The 26235-nt window shown below is 40.7% G+C and overlaps 1 protein-coding gene across 1 annotated transcript; it reads left to right on the top strand.

Annotated features, from left to right (window-relative positions):
- The first annotated feature begins 12983 nt into the window (after positions 1-12983).
- Positions 12984-18742, top strand: LOC129811800 (glucosamine-6-phosphate isomerase 2). The gene is made up of 7 exons (XM_055863429.1): positions 12984-13092; positions 13404-13551; positions 13678-13779; positions 14490-14672; positions 16192-16376; positions 16604-16778; positions 16911-18742. The coding sequence occupies exons 2-7, from the start codon at positions 13428-13430 to the stop codon at positions 16967-16969; spliced, it is 828 nt and encodes a 275-aa protein (XP_055719404.1). The 5' UTR covers positions 12984-13092; positions 13404-13427; the 3' UTR covers positions 16970-18742.
- Positions 18743-26235: the final 7493 nt, after the last annotated feature.

Raw genomic sequence — 26235 nt, forward strand, 5'->3', positions numbered from 1 at the left:
CCGATAACAGATTACTTTTACATGCTACGTGCTTCAGCACTCGGCAGTCCCATTCGGTAAGCTTGTGTGGTCTACCACTTCGCGGCTGAGCCATTGTTGCGTCTAGACGTTTCCACTTCATAATAACAGCACTTACAGTTGACCGGGGCAGCTCTAGCAGGGCAGAAATTTGACAAACTGACTTGTTGGAATGGTGGCATCCTGTGATGGCGCCACGTTCAAAGTCACTGAGCTCTTTAGTAAGGCTCTATTGCTAATTTTTGTCTATGGAGATTGCAGGGTGGTGTGGCAATGGGTGTGGCTGAAATAGCCAAATCCACTAATTTGAAGGGGTGTCCACATACTTTCGTATATATATAGTGAATCTTAAAAATTTAACCATGGTCCAGAAACACTGGCATTGGACAGAAGCTCTTCTTTGATACACAGCAATACAGGGGAAGGCTGTAAGGTTGACGTCGAATGTGTCTCGAATTAAATAAAACCACTTTCGGATATTTTGATGTCCCAATAAATAATGGGTGACTTGGGCTGTACCTCAGTAGTCTTAAATATATGTTTTAACTGATCTCTCATGACCACTGGTAGGGTCTAGAAAGCTTGGTAGGGCAGGATTTTTTTATTTTTTATAAATTTTTATTTTACCGTTATTTTACCAGGTAAGTTGACTGAGAACACGTTCTCATTTACAGCAACAAACTGGGGAATAGTTACAGGGGAGAGGAGGGGGATGAATGAGCCAATTGTAAGCTGGGGATGATTAGGTGACCGTGATGGTATTGGAAATTTAGCCAGGACACCGGGGTTAACACCCCTACTCTTACGATAAGTGCCATGGGATCTTTAATGACCTCAGAGAGTCAGGACACCCATTTAACGTCCAGTCCTTTTAAAGTTGCTTACACCTATCCCATCCTCTAACATCAGTAAAATCAATTAATAAATACCATACAGTGTGTATATATACTGTAATTACACTGTAAATATATATACAGTGCCTTCGGAAAGTATACAGCTCCCTTGACTTTTTCCACATTCTGTTATGTTACAACCTTATTATAAATGTATTAAATCGTTTTTTCCCCTCATCAATCTACGCACAATATCCTATAATGACAAAGAAAAAAATGTTTTTTGTATAAATCAAATTAAAACTCAAATATCACATTAACATAATTATTCAGACCCTTTACTCAGTACTTTGTTGAAGTACCTTTGGCAGCGATTACAGACTTGAGTCTTGCTGGGTATGACGATACAAGCTTGGCACACCTGTATTTGGGGAGTTTCTCCCATTCTTCTCTGCAGTCCTCTCAAGCTCTGTCAGGTTGGATGGGGAGTGTCGCTGCACAGCTATTTTCAGGTCTCTCAAGAGATGTTTGATCGGGTTCAAGTCCGGGCTCTGGTTGGGCCACTCAAGGATATTCAGAGACTTGTCCCGAAGCCATTCGAGCGTTGTTTTGGCTGTGTGCTTAGGGTCGTTGTCCTGTTGGAAGGTAAACCGTCGCCCCAGTCTGAGGTCCTGAGCGCTCAGGAGGAGGTTTTCATCAAGGATCTCTCTGTACTTTGCTCCGTTCATGTTTTCCTCGATCCTGACTAGTCTCCCAGTCCCTGCCATAAAAACATCCACACCGCATGATGCTGCCACCACCATGCTTCACCGTAGGGATGGTGCCAGGTTTCCTCCAGACGTGAAAAATAGTTCAATCTTGGTTTCATCAGACCAGAGAATCTTGTTTCTCATGGTCTGAGAGTATTTATGTGAATTTTGGCAAACTCCAAGCTGGCTGTCATGTGCCTTTTACAGAGGAGTGGCTTCCGTCTGGCCACTCTACCATAAAGGCCTGATTGGTGAAGTGCTGCAGAGATGGTTGTCCTTCTGGAAGGTTCTCCCATCTCCACAGAGGAACTCTAGAGCTCTGTCAGAGTGACCATCGGATTCTTGGAAACCTCCCTGACCAAGGCCCTTCTCCCCCCGATTGCTCAGTTAGGCCGGGCGGCCAGCTCTAGGAAGAGTCTTGGTTGTTCCAAACTTCTTCCATTTAAGAATGATGGAGGGCACTGTGTTCTTGCGGACCTTCAATGCTGCAGACATTTTTTGGTACACTTCCACAGATCTGTGCCTTGACACAATCCTATCTCAGAGCTCTACAGATATTTCCTTCGACCTCATGGATATTTTTTTACTGTGGGACCTTATATAGACAGGTGTGTGCCCTTCCAAATCATGTCCAGTCAGTTGAATTTGCCACAGGTGGACTCCAATTAAGTTGTAGAAACATCTCAAGGATGATCAATGGAAACAGGATGTACCTGAGCTCAATTTCGATTCTCATAGCAAAGGGTCAGAATACTTATGTAAATAAGGTATCTGTTTTTTCAGTTTTATAAATTTGCAACAATTTCTAAAAACCTGTTTTCACTTTGTCATTATTGGGTATTGTGTGTAGATTGAGGATTTTTTATTAATTTAATCAATTTTAGAATAAGTCTGTAATGTAACAAAGTGTGAAAAGGGGAAGGGGTCTGAATACTTTCCGAAGGCACTGTAGGTATTATGGTCACTTATCATAAAGAAGAATAAACAAGAGCAAGAGGCGAAAGCGTACTTTTTGTTGGCAATGACGTAGATCCAGGGATTGTAGAAGGTGGAGGACTTGGCAAAGAGAGGAGCGATGATAGCAATGGGGGCAGGAATCTTTTTGGGGTCCTCAAATGATGCCCATAGACACACCATGGAGTATGGTGACCACGCCATCAGGAACATGATAACCATCACTATTGACATATAGCCAGCAACGACAGATCAGAGAAAAAGATTTGTGTCGTTTTAATGGACTGTACATAACCTTCTGCAGATTGCTACTGCTTGTTATAACCATAGAATCCTATAATCAAATCAAATGTTATTTGTCACATGCGCCGAATACAACAGGTGTGTAGACCTTACAGTGAAATGCTTACTTACAAGCCCTTAACCAACAATGCAGTTTTAAGAAAAATACCTAAAAAAATAATTAAAGAGCAGCCGTAAAATAACAATAGCGAGGCTATATACTGGGGGTACTGGTACAGAGTCAATGTAATGGGGGCACCGGTTAGTCGAGGTAATTGAGGTAATGTGTACATGTAAGTAGAGTTATTAAAGTGGCTATGCATAGATAATAAACAGAGAGTAGCAGCAGCGTAAAAGAGGGGGTGGGGGGGACAATGCAAATATTCTGGGTAGCCATTTGATGAGCTGTTCAGGAGTCTTATGGCTTGAAAGACTATGTTACGTGAATAGAATACATACTGTTGGGGACCATACCCAGCGAAAAGAGACTGTACCTAAGTTAATGCATAGGTGTTCAGACTGTGTAATTTAATGCTTTCAAACTGGTCCAGGATGTGAAGATGCATGTTAATAAAGAGAATAACACTGGTTTCCAAATTGCATTTCAGATATGCTTCAGTGGTTATGAATGTTGAATTATTGTTCATTGGAGGGGGGAAGATGTAGTAAGATGGCCCTTGTGGGTATCTGTACCTACAGTTGAAGTCAGAAGTTTACATACACTTAGGTTGGAGTCATTAAAACTCGTTTTTCAACCACTCCACAAATTTCTTGTTAATAAACTATAGTTTTGGCAAGTCGGTTAGGACATCTACTGTGTGCATGACACAAGTAATTATTCCAACAATTGTTTACAGACAGATTATTTCACTTATAATTCACTGTATCACAATTCCAGTTGGTCAGAGGTTTACATACACTAAGTTGACTGTGCCTTTAAACAGCTTGGAAAATTCCAGAAAATTATGTCATGGCTTTAAAAGCTTCTGATAGGCAAATTGACATCATTTGAGTCAATTGGAGGTGTACTTGTGGATGTATTACAAGGCCTACCTTCAAACTCAGTGCCTCTTTGCTAGATATAAAGTATTGGGGTGGCAGGTAGCCTAGTGGTTAGAGCATTGGCCTTGTAACTGAAAGTTTGCAAGATCGAATCCCCGAGCTGACAAGGTACAAATCTGTCATTCTACCCCTGAACAAGGCAGTTAACCCACTGTTCCTAGGCCGTCATTGAAAATAAGAAAAGTTCTTAACTGACTTGCCTAGTTAAAGAAAAAAGAAAAAAAATATAATGGGAAAATCAAAGAAACATCTAAGAAATCAGCCAAGACCTCAGAAAAAAAATTGCAGACCTCTACAAGTCTGGTACATCCTTGGGAGCAATTTACAAATGCCTGAAGGTACCACGTTCATCTGTACAAACAATAGTACGCAAGTATAAACACCATGGGACCATGCAGCCATCCTACCGCTCAGGAAGGAGATGTGTTCTGTCTCCTAGAGATGAACATACTTTGGTGCGAAAAGTACAAATCATTCCCAGAACAACAGCAAAGGACCTTGTGAAGATGCTGGAGGAAACTGTTACAAAAGTATCTATATCCACAGTAAAACGAGTCCTATGTCGACATAACCTGAAAGGTCGCTCAGCAAGAAAGAAGCCACTGCTCCAAAACCGCCATAAAAAAGCCAGACTATGGTTTGCAACTGCACATGGGGACAAAGATTGTACTTTTTGGAGAAATGTCCTCTGGTCTGATGAAACCATAATGACCATTGTTATGTTTGGAGGAAAAAGGGGGAGGCTTGCAAGCCATAGAACACTATCCCAAACGTGAAGCATGGGGGTGGCAGCATCATGTTGTGGGGGTGCTTTGCTGCAGGAGTGACTGGTGCACTTAAAAAAATAGATGGCATCATGAGAAAGGAAAATTATGTGGATATATTGAAGCATCTCAAGACATCAGTCAAGAAGTTAAAGCTTGGTCGCAAATGGGTCTTCCAAATGGACAATCAAATCAAATGTATTTATATATCAGCTGATATCTCAAAGTGCTGTACAGAAACCCAGCCTAAAACCCCAAACAGCAAGCAATGCAGGTGTAGAAGCACGGTGGCTAGGAAAAACTCCCTAGAAAGGCCAAAACCTAGGAAGAAACCTAGAGAGGAACCAGGCTATGAGGGGTGGCCAGTCCTCTTCTGGCTGTGCCGGGTGGAGATTATAACAGAACAAGGCCAAGATGTTCAAATGTTCATAAATGACCAGCATGGTCAAATAATAATAATCACAGTGGTTGTAGAGGGTGCAACAAGTCAGCACCTCACGAGTAAATGTCAGTTGGCTTTTCATAGCCGATCATTAAGAGTATCTCTACCGCTCCTGCTGTCTCTGGAGAGTTGAAAACAGCAGGTCTGGGACAGGTAGCACGTCCGGTGAACAGGTCAGGGTTCCATAGCCGCAGGCAGAACAGTTGAAACTGGAGCAGCAGCACGGCCAGGTGGACTGGGGACAGCAAGGAGTCATCATACCAGGTAGTCCTGAGGCATGGTCCTAGGGCTCAGGTCCGAGAGAGAGAAAGAAAGAGAGAATTAGAGAGCGCATACTTAAATTCACACAGGACACCGGAAGACAGGAGAAGTACTCCAGATATAACAGACTGACCCTAGCACCCCGACACATAAACTACTGCAGCATAAATACTGGAGGCTGAGACAGGAGGGGTCAGGAGACACTGTGGCCCCATCCGATGATACCCCCAGACAGGGCCAAACAGGCAGGATATAACCCCACCCACTTTGCCAAAGCACAGCCCCCACACCACTAGAGGGATATCTTCAACCACCAACTTACCATCCCTGAGACAAGGCCGAGTATAGCCCACAAAGATCTCCGCCACGGCACAAACCGGGGGGGGGGGGGGGGGGGGGGCGCCAACCCAGACAGGAAGATCGCGCCAGTGACTCAACTCACTCAAGTGACGCACCCCTCCTAGGCACGGCATGGAAGAGCACCAGTAAGCCAGTGACCCAGCCCCTGTAATAGGGTTAGAGGCAGAGAATCCCAGTGGAGAGAGGGGAACCGGCCAGGCAGAGACAGCAAGGGCGGTTCGTTGCTCCAGAGCCTTTCCGTTCACCTTCACACTCCTGGGCCAGACTACGCTCAATCATATGACCCACTGAAGAGATGAGTCTTCAGTAAAGACTTAAAGGTTGAGACCGAGTCTGCGTCTCTCACATGGGTAGGCAGACCATTCCATAAAAATTGAGCTCTATAGGAGAAAGCCCTGCCTCCAGCTGTTTGCTTAGAAATTCTAGGGACAATTAGGAGGCCTGAGTCTTGTGACCGTAGCGTACGTGTAGGTATATACGGCAGGACCAAATCGTAAAGATAGGTAGGAGCAAGCCCATGTAATGCGTTGTAGGTTAGCAGTAAAACCTTGAATGACCTTGAACAATGACCCCAAGCATACTTCCAAAGTTGTGGAAAAATGGCTTAAGGACCACAAAGTCAAGGTATTGGAGTGGCCATCACAAAGCCCTGACCTAAGTCCTATAGAAAAATGATGGGCAGACCTGAAAAAGTGGGTGCGAGCAAGGAGGCCTACAAACCTGACTCAGTTACACCAGCTCTGTCGGGAGGAATGGGACAAAATTCACCCAACTTATTGTGGGAAGCTTGTGGAAGGCTACCCGAAACGTTTGACCCAAGTTAAACAATTTGAAGGCAATCCTACCAAATACTAATTGAGAGTATGTAAACTTCTGACCCACTGGAAATGTGATGAAAGAAATAAAAGCTGAAATAAATCATTCTCTACTATTATTCTGACATTTAACATTCTTAAAATAAAGTGGTGATCCTAACTGACCTAAAACAGGGAATTTGTATTAGGATTAAATGTCAGGAATTGTGAAAAACTGAGTTTAAACGTATTTGGCTAAGGTGTATGTGAACTTCTGACTTCAACTGTTTGTATGACATGCACAGACTAGACTAGTAAACATGCTGAAGCTAGAATATCATTGTCGTGCATCCTTATTTTAGATGATACTACACTGGCCATCCACAAGATGTTCAGAACGGCATAGATCTGGAGCATCCCTTATTTCAGAATCTGTTTAGCAGGATTAAAACATTGACTTCATGTGGTCTGAAAACAAAGAGCAAGTGAAATTGAATGGATACCCACTTGGATTTGACTTTCTCATTTCCATTGGGGTCATTGTCAGAGGGGTGGCAACGGCCCCCCTGAAATATGGTTGACCACCCTTAATAAGGCTTCCGCATGCTTCCCAGCCGAAACAGTTCAGAAGAGTTCATGCATATATTAAGACATTTTGCGACGTTTTTGTTCGTTTTGGACTTCAGTGAGGGTTTTTCTGGCTGTTCGGGCGCAACACTGTTTTTCTAGAGGCAAACCATAGTTCGGAGCCGCAGTCTACACCCCTTCTTCGGGGATTGGTCAACTGTAGGGATTCTTTAATAAAGTTGTCATTCAATGAGATAACTAATTTTCATGCTATTTTTTTCAGTGAGAAATACTGCACAAAACATCTTAGTTTGATGTTAAAATTGCGCGACTAAGATCTCATTGGGTCAGAGCTGTCAATCTCGCTAAGATTGGAGAGGAAAAAAACAATGTCTGTTATTAGCACTATTAGCGGGTGAGACAAACAGCTGTTTCTATCTTCTTCCTACAATATTTGTCCTAACTTTTGAACGGTTGGAGCTATTCGCTATTTTGACCCCAATCCTGAAAGGTAAGAATCTCAGGAACATGTAAGGGAGAACCTACATGTGTAGCTTTTTTCCTATTTACTCATACACCTATCAAACCAAGATATTTTCCCACCAACATTAGCATCCCAACAACCTTTTTTCTTTATATATGAAAGGTATTGCCGGTGAAAAAGCCTCTACTTTTATTTATAGACCTAGTCATGATTGCCATAAAGTTCTGCCTACAGTTTAGTATGGAATGTAGCCGGAATGCTGAGGTGGCATTGACAAGCACTAAACTCTTAAACTCTTGATGGTTGCTAGGCAGCACACGTTACTACTATCATCCTGTCAGTTCTAAACTTTGCAAGGCATGTCACTTTACCCATCTCTTCGCATAGCCCACCACATGTACTGTTTTCTTAACCACAACTAGATAGATCCATAAAGAAATACTGTGGGAACAAATATCACTGAATGATGAAAATATTGGAATAAAGTAGGCTAATGCAATTGATAGCATCAAATTGTTGCTTGCAAAGTCATCCAATTGTTATAATACCCATGACTGAAGCAATAGCCTACCTGCGTGTGGTCAGCACCGTTTCGCGCTGCTTTGAGACAAGCGTGGGGTCTTGATAAATCAATCAATGTCAGATTTTTATTTTTATCCATTTGGATATTGATTAGGTTACAATTAGGCTGTGGAAAGTTGAGGTCAGTGCTGCTCATGATCATCTTGTCTAGTTGTCTCATTTATTAGCACTGATCAGAACATTTTGCCAATATGTTATGTAGTTTAACAAGTGGATTATTTTGCTCTTCATTCGTAGTCGCTTAGTAGCCGAGGCCTACTCCCGGCCAAAAGCCTGTGACTTGTCTTAATCAATCAATGTGATTTTGTTTCACTGAATCTCCGACTGCATATTTGTTTAATTCTCTGGTTGGGCAAATAAGTGGAGGTGGTATATCTCTTTGTTATTTGTTTGCTCATCTACCACTGATCAGAAACATTTAGCATGCAATAAGTGTAGGCCTATAATTTTTTTTTTTAGATTAAATGTGAATCAAAAAAGCATGGGCTTGCCTTGAGTTCTGTTTCAAAATATAACTTTTTTTATATGACAGCGGTTCCACACATTAGCATGACACAAGTTGTGGGAAAAATCAGCGTAGCCTAAGTGTGTCTTGTCTGTTTAATGAACAAAATAACTTTTGATTTCATGCGCATGGCGCAACCATATAGGCTGCACAGACCAGTAACAAAATATGCCATTCTATTCAGTTGAAAATACATTTTATTAGTCTTAAAATGTTTCTTAGGGCCTGCTTAAAATGTATTAATAATGGATTTCTTTGTGATGGTGAATATTCAATGGATTTATTCAAATAGACGTCCACACACATCCGCCCACGTCTACTCCGCTTCTACACTGGCCGGCATCTGCAAGGGAGATATAAAAGGTTTATACCGGCAAGAATGTGGTAAACATGGGACTGTATGAATGGAGTGGTGAGGAGGAGGCGCTCCGCCACTCTACGTGTCCAGAAGTAATTTAGCCATTCATTGTAGCCATTGGTGCTCTGTAGAGTTTCTCGTGTAAATGAGTCATTATATTAATAAAGTCTGATTTAAAAAGATAACTATTGTAAAATATATTGTGTCCATAAATGTATATAGTATGTATAAGCTGGAAGTAGAAGTGTTGTTTTCCATTAGTTTACTCCAATCAGGAGAGGGGTACCAGTCAAAAGTACCAGTCAAAAGTTTGAACATCTACTCATTACAGGATTTTTCTTTATTTGTACTATTTTCTACATTGTAGAATAATAGTGAAGACATCAAAACTATGAAATAACACATGTGGAATCATGTAGTAACCAGACAAGTGCTAAACAAATCAAAATATATTTGGTATTTTAGATTCTTCAAAGTAGCCACCCTTTGCCTTGATGACAACTTTGCAGACTCTTGGCATTCTCTCAACCAGTTTCATGAGGTAGCCACCTGGAATGCATTTCAATTAACAGATGTGCCTTCTTAAAAGTACATTTGTGGAATTTCTTTCCTTCTTAATACATTTGAGTTGTGTTGTGACATGGTAGGGGTGGTATACAGAACATAGCCCTATTTGTTAAAAGACCAAGTCCATATTATGGCAAGAACCGCGCAAATAAGAGAAACAACAGTCCATCATTACTTTAAGACATGAAGGTCAGTCAATCCGGAAAATTTCAAGAACACTTTGAAAGTTTCTTCAAGTTCAGTCGCAAAAACCATCAGGCGGTATGATGAAACTGGCTCTTATGAGGACCGCCACAGGAATGAAAGACCCCGAGTAACCTCTGCTGCAGAGGATAATTTCATTAGAGTTAACAGCCTCAAAAATTGCAGCCCAAATAAATGCTTCACAGAGTTCAAGAATCAGACAAATCTCAAAATCAACTGCTCAGAGTATACTGCGTGAATCAGGAATTTATGGTTGAATTGCTGCAAATCAACCACTACTAAAAGGCACCAATAAGAAGAGGAGACTTGCTTGGGCCAAGAAACACAAGCAATGGACATTAGACCGGTGGAAATCTGTCCTTTGGTCTGATGAGTCCAAATTTGAGACTTTTGGTTCCAACCGCAGTGTCTTTGTGAGACGCAGAGTAGGTGAATGGATGATCTCCGCATGTATGGTTCCCACCGTGATATATGGAGGAGGTGGTGTGATGGTGTGGGGGTGCTTTACTGGTGACTCTGTCTGTGATTTATTTAGAATTCAAGGCACACTGTGTAAGTGTTATTTGACCAAGAAGGAGAGTGATGGAGTGCTGCATCAGATGACCTGGCCTCCACAATCACTTGACCTCAACCCAATTGAGATGTTTTGGGATGAGTTGGACCGCAGAGTGAAGGAAAAGCGGCCAACAAGTGCTTAGCATACGATACGTGGGAACTCCTTTAAGACTGTTGGAAAAGCATTCCAGATGAAGCTGGTTGAGAAAATGCAGAGTGTGCAAAGCTGTCATCAAGGCAAAAGGTGGCTAATTTGAAGAATCTAAAATATATTTTGATTTGTTTAACCCTTTTTTGGTCACTACATGACCAAATGTGTTATTACATAGTTTTGATGTTAACTATTATTCTACAATGTAGAAAATAGTAAAAATAAAGAAAAACCCTTGAATGAGTAAAACTTTTGATTGGTACTGTATATAACAAAGGAGTGCCTTTGATTTAACGGCCTGCACATGTGCAGTTCGGTATGAGACGACCGTTAGACACGATGACGTGTTTGTACATATGAGCTATGATAGCCACATCGCCATGACATCGTCTACAAGTCTGATCGGGGATTTCTACTGGTGAAGCAGTTCTTTATACTGTACTACTTTCTTTGACTCAATGTTGTTACGCGCTTCTACATCTGCATTGCTTCCTGTTTGGGGTTTTAGGCTGGGTTTCTGTACAGCACTTTGTGACATCGGCTGATGTAAAAAGGGCTTTATAAATACATTTGATTGACTGACTAACAAATCCCTTGACCAGTTATCAAAACTCAACTCAGCCTCGATATAAGAGAACATTGAACGTTTCTCAGCTAAAATGGGGGCAGACATTTTGATAGACATTTAGAGAAAATTTGTATATTTTCTAACACTAAACATACAAATATGTATTTACACTAATAAGGAAGATGAAATCTTAGTTTGTCCTTCTATAATTTGATTATACTATATTTAAAAGCATATACGTCATTTCAAGCCTTATCATCATACAGTTTTGTTGAATAGAAAATACATCATAAAATATTTAATATTTTCATATTTTTATTATATTTGTAAGTTACTGTAATCGAGCTTGTGCCCTCAAAAGTGACTACTAGAAAAGTAATATTTTAACCTTTCTTGATATGCAGCATTACTAATTGTTTATGGCCCTCATGATAAATAATTACTTTTGGGGATTACGTAGATTATATTTTAGATTACATTTAGTTACATTTAACTGGTTTAAAAACCATTTAGCAGTATTCTCATTGATAACTTCTTGTTCTTCGCAGATCGTTTTTCCAATTCATAAGTCCCTCCTTCTGTGGGTTTTATGGTGGACTACAACCCCAAAAAGTATTGCCGCCACCAACTGGACAGGTTGAAAGGTAAAAATAAAATCAATACGTAACTTAATCCACCCCCCCCAAAAATTAAAAAAGAGTACATTTACAAAACCAAAACACAACTCCCACTTTTTCCTTCAAATCTCCATATCTCCCTTCTCAGGCTCTAAGGCCTGAGAGGGTGGTAGGGCTTGTGACAATACTCCATGCAAGTCCTTTGCCAAGAAATTTGTCAGTCACAGGAACCGCTCATCTGCATCCACAATAATATCTATCTTCCTGGACCTTCTCTCCACATTGGCAGTGCCATTGATCACCATAGCTATAAAAGGCCACAAAGTACACCTTTTTGACCTTTAAAATATCTGGGTACTGCTGGTGAAAGGCAACCCCTGCAGCCTGTGGTAAAAGGCCTATCCACCACCACAAACTCTTCAGTTGCACAATTTGAACCCTCAGCCCTTTTAACAGCCGCTGCATATGAAGTGCTCTAGACAGCCCTGACTTTGGCCACCTCATTATCTTTCACACTTGTTGGGCATTCCAAAGATGTGGCTTCATGGGTCCCATCACATTTAACATGTCTCATTTTCATCACTTTTAAAACACATGACATGATCTTTTCCACAACTTGGACATCTCGGCTTCTCCCTTCTGCAAACACTTGAAACATGTCCAAAAGCTTTACAGTGATCACACTGCATTGGTCTTGGGACTCTGTAGTCTGACTCTGTAGTTTATATAACAAACTGAACTTGAATAGGGAGAGACTTAATATAAAAAAAAAGAAGAGACTTCACTTTTTCATAATTCACCGCACGATCACTCCAGGAATATGTTTCATCTCTTCAACATCGACTTCCCACAAGAGGCCAGATACTAACACCTTCATGGGTTCCCTGTCCCGAAGAGACATACGTCACACTTCTCAAAGCGGGTGAGACGCAACACACGTTCCTTATGATCAGAGAAGTACAAAAACTCAAAGCAAGCACGCCTATCGTGATCCTCACAGCCTTCACTTTACCCAGCACTTTGGAAATCTCAGTTTGGAAATTTGAAATAGATTTTTCAATATTGGTAATCCAATCAGCTGCTCCTCATTAACAAACTGTACTCCTACAAGATACGAAGGGGCATTCTCAGAACTGTACATTACTTCGCTCTGTTCTCCATTGTTTTGGACAATATTCAATATCTCCTTGATTCTACCGCCATTACATTCACAATCCACACCAGCGTCCGCTTCCGCTTTCTTTTCCTCCAGAAGTCCCCCCTTCACTAAGAAGCCAATGAATGAGCACGTACTGGTCGTATGAACAACCGGAGGTGAATAACGTGATCAGTACAGTGTGTTTACATTGTGTCGTCAGAAAGCAAGAAAAAACGGTCAACTTGAAATAGCCCAGATTCACAACGAGACCAAGAGGGTGAGCCTATTTGCTTAATTATTTTACAAGTTCTTCACAAAAAGTGTGCTTTTCTGGTTAATAAAAAAAGAAAAGAATGCCAGCACATGTTGCTGATTATAGCGACTGCAAGATGTTTTGGTCGCTAGCTAAGTTAGCTAATACAAGCCAAACTAACGTTAGCTAGCTAATTAGCTTGTTAGGGCAGATGCTTAACGTTAGCTATCTATCAAACTGTGAGGACGACGTTTTATGTATGATTTGGATAGCTAGTTAGCTATGTGCATTAGCAAATTAGCTTGCCTTATTGGTCCTTGTTGATTACCTGTTAGATCTCTCCATTCAACAACTCAAAAATGAGACTGGTGATCCTGGATGACTATGACCTGGCCAGTGAATGGGCAGCCAAATACATCCGCAACAGAATCATCCAGTTCAAGCCCAGTGCTGACAAATACTTCACTTTAGGATTACCCACAGGTAAACTTTGGTTGATTTGCAGATAAAAAAAAGTGTATCTGGTAATTACGGTAACTTGCCAGGGTCTAAATGTTAGTTTGCAAGTCATGTAGGTATGTAAGTATCATCCATGTCCCTCTCTTTTAGGAAGCACTCCTTTTGGCTGTTACAAAAAGTTGATAGAGTTTTACAAGAATGGGGATCTCTCTTTCAAATATGTGAAGACCTTCAACATGGATGAGTATGTGGGTGAGTTTGAGCCTACAGGTACAAATTACACTCCCAACCACAGATGGGATAAGATTTTTTTTAGCCCAAGCCAAACCCTTAGTAATAGCAAAGGGTCAAATGTCAAACTGACCCTGTATGTTTTTGGGGGAGTAATAGAAGTAGTGATGTAGAATCAGAATGGTGTAGCCTTGCAGGAAGAAAGAATCTGCCCACTCGGCTCATTTATAACCTGAGGAAGTGGGAGGTGACGCTGGCCGCTACTGGGAGTTAAGCTGACTTGGCTGGATTTTATTAGCAGCGTGATCGAAACTGGCATTTGTTTTTGCTTTAGTCTTTAAATGCAAGAATGTCACATCAAGTTATGGCCCTCTGCCTCAAAAAGTCTGAACTTTCTCCTGTTTTAGCAAATTGGTAAGGTGCAGGCAATTAAGTAGAAACAACCTTGCCTACCGATTCATCTCCATCTTATTGCATATGCCTTTATACTCCCTTTCTATCAGCAATGATGAGAAAATGTATTGCTCTAACCTGTCTTTCCTACCAAATCAATGCTTATTTGGTAGTCTATATGCACACAGTACAATGAAATGCTTACTTGCAAGCTCTCCTCTCAAACATTGCAACTGTTTTTTTAAATATATGTAAGTAAGAAAGCACAAAAGAACACTGTTATAAAATTTGTAAGAAATAACTATAGTAAGAAAAACAATTACTTATATTACTTATAGGCCTGCCCCGGGCCCACCCAGAGAGCTACCACTCCTACATGTGGAACAACTTCTTCAAGCACATTGACATCGATCCAGCTAATGCCAGTATCCTGGACGGCAATATCACTGACCTGGAAGCAGAGTGTGAGGCCTTTGAGAAGAAGATCACCCAGGCTGGGGGAATTGACTTGTTTGTGGGAGGTCAGTTTTTATACTTGCATGCATGCCTGTGGCTAAAATTGGTTTTAATGTTTTAACACCCTGAATACAGAATAAACATTCAGAGATGACCCGCAGTGCGTTTCTATTTTATCTTCAATTGATTGAATTTGGGTCCAAAGTCTCAGGGCTACCTTTATGTTAATGCAACTGTCCTCTGATCATTAATCAATTTGTCAATGGTCTATGTTCATTAAAGGAGCCAATGTCTTAAAGGAAAATTCCACCCTAAAACGATATTTTGGTATTTGTTTAATTAGTCCATTGTTGATAAAGTCCCAAAATGTTTTGCAATCAAGTTTTCAAGATACACTACATGACCAAAAGTATGTGGACACATGCTCGTTAAACGTCTCATTCCAAAATCATGGGCATTAATCTGGAGTTGGTCCCCCTCTTTTGCTACTATAACAGCCTTCACTCTTCAATGGGGTTGAGGTCAAGGCTCTGTGCAGCCCAGTCAAGTTCTTCCACACCGATCTCAACATACCATTTCTATATGGACCTCGCTTTGTGCACGAGGGCATTGTCATGCTAAAACAAGGAAGGGCCTTCCCCAAGCACAGAATAGTCTAGAATTTCAACATATGCTGTAGCGTTAAGATTTCCCTTCACTGGAACTAAGGGGCCTAGCCCGAACCATGAAAGACAGCCCCAGACTATTATTCCTCCACCAAACTTTACAGATGGCACTATGCATTGGGGCAGGTAGCGTTCTCCTGGCATCCGTGTTTCCGCTGCTCCAGAGTCCAATGGTGGCGAGCTTGACACCACTCCAGCCGGTGGTTGGCATTGTGCATGGTGATCTTAGGCTTGTGTGTGGCTGCTCGGCCATGGAAACCCATTTCATGAAGCTCCCGACGAACAGTTATTGTGCTGATGGCAGGTTGGAACTCGGTAGTGAGTGTTGCAACCGAGGACAAATGATTTTTACGTGCTTCAGACTCGGCGGTCCCATTCTGTGGGCTTGTGTGTCCTACCACTTTGCGGCTGAGCCGTTGTTACTCCTAAACGTTTCCACTCCACAATAACAGCACTTACAGTTAACCGGGGCAGCTCTAGCAGGGCAGAAAGTTGATGAACTGACTTGTTGGAAAGGTGGCATCCTATGACAGTACCACGTTGAAAGTCACAGCTCTTCAGTAAGGCCATTCTACTGCCAATGTTTGACAATGGCGATATCATGGTTGTGTGCTCAAGTTGCTGACAGGTGTTTAAAAGTGTGTGCCTGAAATAGCCAAATCCACTAATTTGAAGGGATATCCACATACTTCTGTGCATCTAACTTTCAAAATAGAGAAATATAGCCGGTATGATGCATTTTGCATCATATGTGATGCAAAACATAGCATTATATGATGCAAAATAGCATACCGGCTGTATTTTGAAAGTTTTATATCTTAACTTGATTGTGGACATGCAAAACATTTTGGAACTATGTCAATAATGGGACTAATGAAACAAATACCAAAAGATAATTTGAGTTATTAATTCTCTCAAGGTATCGGACCAGACGGCCACATTGCCTTCAATGAGCCAGGCTCCAGTCTAGTCTCCAGGACCAGAGTGAAGACTTTAGCAAAGGACACCATCGTAGCCAACGCCCGTTTCTTTGGCAACGACCTGTCGAAGGTCCCCACCATGGCCTTAACTGTGGGTGTGGGGACAGTCATGGATGCCCGAGAGGTAAACTAGGTCTTAACAGTATATTCATCTATTTGTCTATTTCATATATTTTCATGGCACAGATATTTTTACACTATGTAGACAAAATATACTTTTTAACCTAATGTAGATTTTCTTTACAAAAGCTAACTTGTGTTGCAATTTTGAATGTGTTCATTACATGACTCTTATGTCAATAGATGTTTCAATTATAATGATTTTATATTGATTGTGTTTGTTTGTTATAGGTTATGATTCTTATCACTGGAGCCCACAAAGCCTTTGCCCTGTACAAAGCAATAGAGGAGGGGGTCAACCACATGTGGACCGTCTCAGCCTTCCAGCAGCACCCACGCACCATCTTTGTGTGTGACGAGGACGCCACACTGGAGCTCAGAGTCAAAACAGTCAAGTACTTCAAAGGTAAGCATGGAATAGGACAGGGTTTACTATAAAGGAAATTGATTACAACAAAGGTAGTGCACTTTGATACTGGCCAGTTGGTAATTATTACCCACCTAACATGTTTTCCATGAATTGTTAATTTCCCTCCAGGTTTAATGCATGTTCACAACCGACTGGTGGACCCAGTACTCAGCATAAAGGATCAATAATGGACAATAAAACCAAGTCAGAGAATTCCAGACCTCAAAATGGTGGATGGACCCAGTTGTTGGTAGGCTACAACCAGCATGACAATGTGCCAGAGAGATTGTTTGTCAGCACTTCAGTTGAGGGGCTGTGGTTTAAGGCTGCCATAACAACTAACCAAGCATTACAGTGCATGAGATTTGCTCAGTTTGTTACATTGCATTAGGATACTATGAAGGCTAACTATAAATGCCCCCTCAGCTGATATGTTAAAGATGCCATGAATTCTCATATACAACTGTTACCAATATATTATGAGGTCAGAATCTTTGCAGTATTAGTCTCAAACAGATTTATTTGCCTTCTCGACTTCTCTTCTTTCTTCCATCTGCACAATCTAGAGACGGGATGGACGAAAGCAAAATGCTTAGACCAGCTCAGATAAAAGAAATCCAGTTTGAGTTGTTGAGACCTGTTTACCAGGGAAACATACAACACTATAGTTCCTTTACACTCCATTCCATGTCATTTGTAGCTTTGAACGCTCCATAGGTTTGTTTACCTGACAGTCAGTTATACTTTCCAAGTTGCCACCGCAGTGATTTGCACTCAATATACTGTCTTTTGTATCTGAAATGTCATTCTTGGCCATATTGTATGCTCTCACAAGATTGTATCGGCAATCATTTAGGTAATCATTTGATGTCAAGGCATCATGTTAACTTTTAAAACATCTCTAATCAGTCATTAATGGACCTTTTTTTGTTGTTGTGGTTTTGTAGAACATTCTACCAAAACAAGTATGTTTTCATTTCAGTCTAACTCCATTTTTCCCAACTACTGGGTTTACAAGATTACTGAGTCTTTTTTAGAAATGAATTGTGCACATACTGTACTGTAACTCATAAAAAGGCTTTATACCGGCTGTATTTGTATTTTGAAAGTTATGTATCTTGAAAACTTGATTGCTGATATGGAAAAGGTTTTGGAACTATATCAGCAATGGACTAATGAAACAAATACCAAAATCTAGTTTTTCTAAGTTATTATCTCTCAAAGTATCGGACCAGACGGCCACATTGCCTTCAATGAGCCAGGCTCCAGTCTATTCTCCAGGACAAGAGTGAAGACCTTGGCGAAGGACACCATCGTAGACAGTGCCCGTATCTTTGGCAACGACCTGTCAAAGGTCCCCTCATAAATGGTTTAGTTCTATAATGTCAATGAAGAAATGTCAATTATTTAGTATTACTTATTCAGAGTTGTATACTCAGGATTCAGATTTATAGAGGACAGTACATTATCTAGTGCAAATATGGAGTTTTAAAGGAATGTAAAACTCTTATCTGAAATTCATGATACACAGGGGAATGAAGGCAACACTATTGGGAGTGAAATATGAATTTCTAGTTGCACTGTTGTACACTAGGTGTCACTCTCTACTAAGATACAAAATCAGGGGCCAGTACCAATTGATGAGAGGAATAGTATACCATTTTTTGCATGTTCGTGCTCATCTGTACTGTGCTGGCTCAGATATTTTTGACATTGTCATTCCCAGCATGGCGCCAGAAACTTTAGTGGATGCGAAACCAGGCCAGCACTGTACATCTTGGTTCATTAGACATTTTCTATAGCTTTTCCTTCACTTTGAAAGCATGGAGTACATATTGTTTAGATCTTTCTTTTGAGATTATCTTTCTACAGCTTTAGATATGTCTGCATTAGTTCTATACAATTTATGCTTATTACTAAGGTGTCTGCTAGCAAAACAATACACTAAATGGATTACACCACCTCTTCTGTTTAATTTCTTCATTCATGGTGTTGTTTGAATTTGAGCTAGAAACCTGCCGCCACTAGCATAGCATAATCTTGACAGCGGGAGACAATCTGGTTTTCACAACTGTAAAACTACCATACAGATTCCAAGCACAGGTTGATATTTCCAGTTTACTGATTAAGACATCTCTGCTGCATTAACATTGCTATGGCTAATTTGATTTAATCTGGTCCTACATAAAACACTAGTTCTGTAGAAATAAAAATCAGTCTGCATCACAGTTCTAAAACTAGCCCTGTGGTAACTTTAATTATGTAATTTCTGATGTTGATTAGATTTGACATGTAAATACAAAGTAATTGCTTTGTTGATATTATGCAGAGCTTAATTACCCAGCCTGCAGAATGACAAGACGGAGTCAACCTCCTCTGCTCTTTGTTTGTGTGCTAATAGAATGATCTGACAATTTGTTCTGCTTGATGTTAATGGTTTTTCCCTCAGTATGCAAAATTAAGGCGCTGTTAACCAGTAAAGTTAACCAAAACCCCCAGGGAATTGACATAATAGAGAAGCCTAAACTGTATCCATCATCAAGCAGTGCCATCTCTCTGCTTAAACAGTCACACCAACGGAGTACCTTGAGATTATGATGGAGTCTGTTGATCCTATGGATTTAGGCCTTTATACCCATAGCAACTGGACTAGAGTCAGTTTTGTGGTGCAACTCATCATTTCTTACATTCGGGGAGCGGGTGTTTAGGAGAGGTTTTTGTTCAAAGAGAGTTGGAAGAATTGACCCTAAATCAGTTAAGGGCCACAAATAACTCCCAAGAAGTCCATGACAGGATGAGGATCTCCTGATCAAATGACCACCTGACCGCCCCTTTCATTACCGCCGTCTCTGTTTTGTTGTGCCGAGTGGTTCTTTGCACAGAATATCATGTGATACCCAATGTTCTAACACCAATTTGGGCTTTAGGTCTTTGCTTTGGCAGTAAATGGAAATAAACCGCCACAAATGGAGAGGAAAATTGCCTGTCAGTCGCTAGCCGTCGCTCTTAGTAAAGCAAGTGTGCTAAACTACCCAACGGGGGCAGAATAGCAAAGAAAGCACTAATCAATACAATCTGAAGACAAACAGTGATACGTTTGCAATGTGTGACAGCTTGTCAGTAGCCTGTGGACCCTTGTTCCGTCAAAATGACTAAAAAACCTATTCAGTGTATGGGACTTGCTAGGTTTTCCCTCTAATCTAGTGTAAGATTATGGAAAACGCAGAGGACATGTGGGCCTTGTTTTTCCTCTTTGATGAACATTGACTTTGATACTTGAATGCAGCCCACGTAGCTTCCCTCACTCTGTCCATCTGAAAGGTTTCCAACACCTCTAGACTGTAGACAGCTTCAGTGCTGTGTGGGAAGGGCTGCCTAATCCATTTATTGGGGTTCAGTGTAGATCCAATCAATCACACCCACCATAGAAATATTTACGCACTATCTTTGTGTACTATTAAAATCGTAATTCCTGAGTTAATTGTGTTCATGTTTATGTGTATTGGTGTATGTCACCCTGTGTATGTGGGTAGTCAAACTTATTGGATGTGACCACTAGTTAAAAGATCCAAAACAAAGAATGGGGCAGTCCTTCTATCTGGCTGCAATGAATCAAGGCTCTGACTGGACAGTCTGTTACTGCTCCAATGATCAAAGACGACACTGACCGTATCTGACATAGCAATGAAACTCCTCTGACCCACGCTCTCCCCGCTGCTACCCCAACACACCGATCAATACCTACTCTCAGGGAGATATTTGATGCTTGAGACCCCCCAAAAAAGAAAAATACAGATCCACGATGTAAAGTATTCAATAGAAAACCAATGTATTCTATCTCTTGTAGAAATGTTTCACCCTGTTCAAGCTTCATCAGTGTCAAGCAAGAAATTGTTGCAAAAAGCCATTTCTCATTATAGCTAGATGATTATTAATTTGTATGGCCGACTTATGGTTTGAAAAGAAAAAAGAGAACTAGAAACCCCAAAAATTGAGAAGCTGTACATAGCCGAGGGTCAGTTTGATCTCCCTCTTAAGAACTAATTGCAATGTGAGGCCTTCAAATACCTTCACACCTTTTATACTCTCAAACCACCAAGCTACTGTAGCCTCCTGAGACCCCCCCCCCCCAAAAAAAAAAAAGATTAGAAAAATATATTATTGTTCTTTCATTGCAAAATGATTTATGTTTTAAGTTTAAATTGTCCTCTATAGTGGTCATTAGGACTTAAATATGAAAACAAATTAACACTACAGTCAGTGGGCACAGTAGGTGAAAACATAGTTGCAGCATACGGGTGTCCACTACAGAGGCGATTTCTTGATAAGCTCTTATTTAGCTTTTATTTAATGTGAAAAAAATATTACACAGTCCTGACAATTCACTTAACAATTCTTGAGATATTAATTTCCATGAAATCTACTGATTTGGACGGCAAACATTTTTTTCAGGATGATATAGTTGTCACAGGACACGTGATATCATTGAAAAGTCCAGAATCTCCTCTCAAAGAAACAACAGGACTTAATACAGTGGCTTGTATGGCCTCAGAGATACGGCCCAATAACTCATGTCCACTAGAGAGGACAGAAATGTATTGTGTCTCAGGAGGGTAGTGACAAAAACGGACAGCAAACTTTTATCTGTTCTTAAAAGTTCAAATTCTTTGTGCTTCTAGGCTTGCAGTTCAGTTGGATCCTTTAAAACATGTTACCAGGGTGACACAGGCTAACTAAAGGTGGGTGGGAGAGACATATCTTACACTGTCAGAGTTATTAGAGGTAAGAAAACAACAGCCATGGAGACAGATTTACAAAGATGTAGGTTGGGAGAGGGTCTATGCACTTATCTGGGTGAGATTGAAGCACAAGATAAAGCTGCGGAGACTCATTTCATACAGGTTGTGTTTTTTTTCTTCTAATTTTCTGTCTATGTGAATTACATTTAGATGGAATGACAGTTGCCACAATAAATTGGGAGCTACTGAATATTGCTGAATAGTCAAACTAGTTGACTGAAAATAAAATATGTAGTTCCTGAATATCTTTATGATTTGAATGGAACACCCTTTGTCCTTTTGAAATGAACCATCAGCAAGTAGTCTAATTCCGTTGCATCTTAGAAAGGGATGAATGTGGTGACATTCATAAGTGACTCAACTGTGCCATTTTTTAAAACATAAATCTGTTTGTGTTCAATAAAGGCACAATTATCAACTGCAGCTTCCTGCTTTGATAGTAGAGCTGGGACTATAAACCAAAAATGATCGACACCAACCATACCAATCACGTATCGCAAGCATTTTGCTGATATCGTTCACTACTCAGGGGCTGAGGAGGCACAAAGAGGGGGCACAAAGAACGTGAAAATTTAAGGGGTGTTGTCTGGAGGCGTCCCCCCCTCTCCCCATACGGAAGTTGGAGGATTTAGCATTTTTCAAACACCCGAAACAGCTTTTTTCATGCAATCTAGAGCCGTAATCATTATGCTTAATTCTATGTCAAAAAGACGTTTATGTTTCTGCATATATAAGCATACATGTTGAGCTGTCTGTATCCTCTTGACTGGTGGTTCTTTTTTTAACAAACTAAATGTGCTCTGCATCTCTGCTAAAATCTGGGTAAAAGATTGAAAGGAATGTGAGTCTTATTCAGTAATTGCTTGCTTTTCTAAAGTCTACCAACCTTGCCAGCAGGCATACCAGCTAAGATACAGTAGTTAGACAAGCTAGATACTCGAACTTGATTAGTTATGAGGTCGGGAGATTGGGAACCTATCTGTGCTAGCTAAAGCCAACTTAAAAAAATAAATAAAATAAAATATACATATATATATACAGTACCAGTCAAAAGTTTGGACACACCTACTCATTCAAGGGTTTCTCTTTATTTTTACCATTTTCTACATTGTAGAATATTAGTGCAGACATCAAAACTATTAAATAACCCATATGGAATCATGTAGTAACCAAAAAAGTGTTAAACAAATCCAAATATATTTTAGATTTTAGATTCTTCAAAGTAGCCACCCTTTGCACACGCTTGGCATTCTCTTTTTAATTTTTTTATTTCACCTTTATTTAACCAGGTAGGCCAGTTGAGAACACGTTCTCATTTACAACTGCAACCTGGCCAAGATAAAGCAAAGCAGTGCGACACAAACAACAACACAGAGTTACACATGGAATAAACAAACGTACAGTCAATAACACAATAGAAAAAGTCTATATACAGTGTGTGCAAATAGTAATAAATAGGCTATAGTAACGAAGTAATTACAATTTAGCAAATTAACACAGGAGTGATAGATGTGCAGATGATGATATCCAAGTAGAAATACTGGTGTGCAAAAAAAGTAAATAAAAACAGGTAGGTAGGTAGGTAGATTGCTGACGCTTAAAGTTAATGAGGGAGAAATAAGTCTCCAACTTCAGCGATTTTTGCAATTCGTTCCAGTCATTGGCAGCAGAGAACTGGAAGGAAAGGCGGCCAAAGGAGTTGTTGGCTTTGGGGATGACCAGTGAGATATACCTGCTGGAGTGTTGTTAGTGTTGTTATGGTGTTGTTATGGTGACCAGTGAGCTGAGATACCTAGCAAAGACTTATAGATGACCTGGAGCCAGTGGGTCTGGCGACGAATATGTAGTGAGTGCCAACTGACGAGAGCATACAGGTTACAGTGGTGGGTGATATAAGGGTCTTTGGTGACAAAACGGATGGCACTGTGATAGACTGCATCCAGTTTGTTGAGTAGAGTGGTGGAGGCTATTTTGTAAAGGACATCGCCAAAGTCAAGGATCGGTAGGATAGTCAGTTTCACGAAATAGGAAGCCAATTCTAGATTTCATTTTGGATTGGAGATGTTTAATATGAGTCTGGAAGGAAAGTTTACAGTCTAGCCAGACACCTAGGCATTTGTAGTTGTCCACATATTCTCAGTCAGAACCGTCCAGAGTAGTGATGCTAGTCGGGCGGGCGGGTGCGGGCAGCGATCGGTTGAAAAGCATGCATTTAGTTTTACTAGCGTTTAAGAGCAGTTGGAGCCCATGGAAGGAGTGTTGTATGGCATTGAAGCTCGTTTGAAGGTTTCTTAACACAGTGTCCAAAGAAGGGCCAGATGTATACAGAATGGTGTCGTCTGCGTAGAGGTGGACCAGGGAATCACCCGCAGCAAGAACGACATCGTTGATATATACAGAGGAAAGAGTCGGCCCGAGAGTCAGCCTGGCTCTCAACCAGCTTCACCTGGAATGCTTTTCCAACACACTCTAAGGAGTTCCCACATATGCTGAGCACTAATTTTCCTTCACTCTGCGGTCCAACTCATCCCAAACCATCTCAATTGGGTTGAGGTCGGGTGATTATGGAGGCCAGGTCATCTGATGCAGCACTCCATCACTCTCTTCTTGGACAAATAGCACTTACACAGCCTGGAGGTGTGTTGGGTCATTGTCCTGTTGAAAAACAAATTATATTCCCACTAAGCGCAAACCAGATGGGATGGCGTTTCACTTCAGAATGCTGTGGTAGCCATGCTGGTTAAATGTGCCTTGAATTCTAAATCACAGAATGTGTCACTGCCAAAGCACCATCATACCTCCTTCTTCATGCTTCACTGTGGGAACCACACATGCAGAGATCTGTTAAACAGTCGTGGCTGAACGACGACACAGAAAATATCGATAATCTGTTCACTTACTCTGAAAATAGATGTTCAGCGACGCTCTCATCCAACCTAACAGAGCTTGAGAGGATCTGCAGAGAAGAATGGGAGAAACTCGCCAAATACAGGTGTGCCGGGCTTATAGCGACATACCCAAGAAGACTCGAGGCTCAGATCGCTGCAAAAGGTTCAACAAAGTACTGAGTAAAGAGTCTGAATAGTTATGTAAATGGAGTATATTTCCATTTTATTTTTTATAAATGTGCAAACATTTCTACAAATCTTTTTTTTCTTTGCCATTATGGGGTATTGTGTGTAGATTGATGATGAAAAAAATACGATTTAATCCATTTTAGAATAAGGATGTAATGTATCAAAATGTGGAAAAATTGAAGGGGTCTGAATATTTTCCGAATGCACTGTATATTTTAAACAGGACAAATCTGAGAGGGCACGTGCCCCTGTGCCCCCTATGGACATGGCGTCTCAGCCTATACTAGAGAAATGTGAAGTTTGAAATGAAATAACTTTGCTATTATAGGTGATTGTTCATGGAACAATGGATGGCTACAATCATCAAACTAGTAGTGGTAGTTTAAAGCAGAGGTGCCAAACTCATTCCATGGAGGGCCTAGTGTCTGCGGGTTTTAGTTTTTTCCTTTCAATTAAGATCTTGACAACCAGGTGAAGGGACTTCTTTACCATTTAGTATCCTTAATTAATCTATGAAGTACAAGGGAGGAGCGAAAACCCGCAGACACTAGGCCCTCCGTGGAATGAGTTTGACACATGGTTTAAAGAATAATTGAATAAAACGGTGGTGCACATCAATGTTATAAACTTATCGTTCTATTTATCGTTATCGTATCAATTCAGGAAATGTATTGCAATCTGGATTTTTGTCTATATCGCCTGTCCTGAAATCTTTAATTGAAATGTCTGTAATCCGTTTGAATGGTTGAGAAAAATCTGTAGTTGGATCGATCTTGGCAGATAAAGGCCTAGTGGCTACTCTCACAGACACAGTTCACTGTGACTGGATCTTTATTTCAGATAACCATCTATGTAAGGGACGGGGAAAATAGTTTCCATAGTAACATGCCTCACCTTAAGATAGCGACACAGCAATACACAGGTAGCTATAAAAACAGGTGTATGTCCTTCTGTGCATTTTGTATCAGTTACCATTCACATGTCCTGTAGCATCATATCACAATGCAAGACCTCACAGAATATCATTGCTTTATAATAAGTCACATTTGTAGCCTGTCTTTGTTGCAGATCATATCACTTGACATCACAACCCGAGGAGGCTGGTGGGAGGAGCTATAGGAGGGCTCGTTGTCATGGTTGGAATGCAATAAATGGAAACACGTCAAACATATTAAAACCACAAGTTGACTCCATTCCATTGATTCCATTCCAGCCATTACAATGAGTCCGTCCTCCTATAGCTCCTCCCACTAGCCTGCTCTGATCACAACACATCATGGTATGTGGAAGTGTTCTTCAACCCTGGCCCTAGGGACCCACCCTTGGTGCATATTTTTGTTCTGCCACTGCATTACTTCCGTTAATCAAGGGCTTGATCATTAGCTGATTAGCTGCATCAGGACAAGGAATATATTTGTTTAGAGAATCACTATAAATGGTGGAATGGTATTGTTCACAAAAAAAATGATGGAAAAAATATTCTGTTACATGGTTTTACTTTTTGAAGAGGCTAGCCTCCATTCAGCATTCAAGTGACACTGATTGTTAGGGGTGCCCTTAAAATAAAAATGGAAACAT

Source organism: Salvelinus fontinalis, chromosome 15, assembly GCF_029448725.1.
Source record: "Salvelinus fontinalis isolate EN_2023a chromosome 15, ASM2944872v1, whole genome shotgun sequence".
NCBI lineage: Eukaryota > Metazoa > Chordata > Actinopteri > Salmoniformes > Salmonidae > Salvelinus > Salvelinus fontinalis.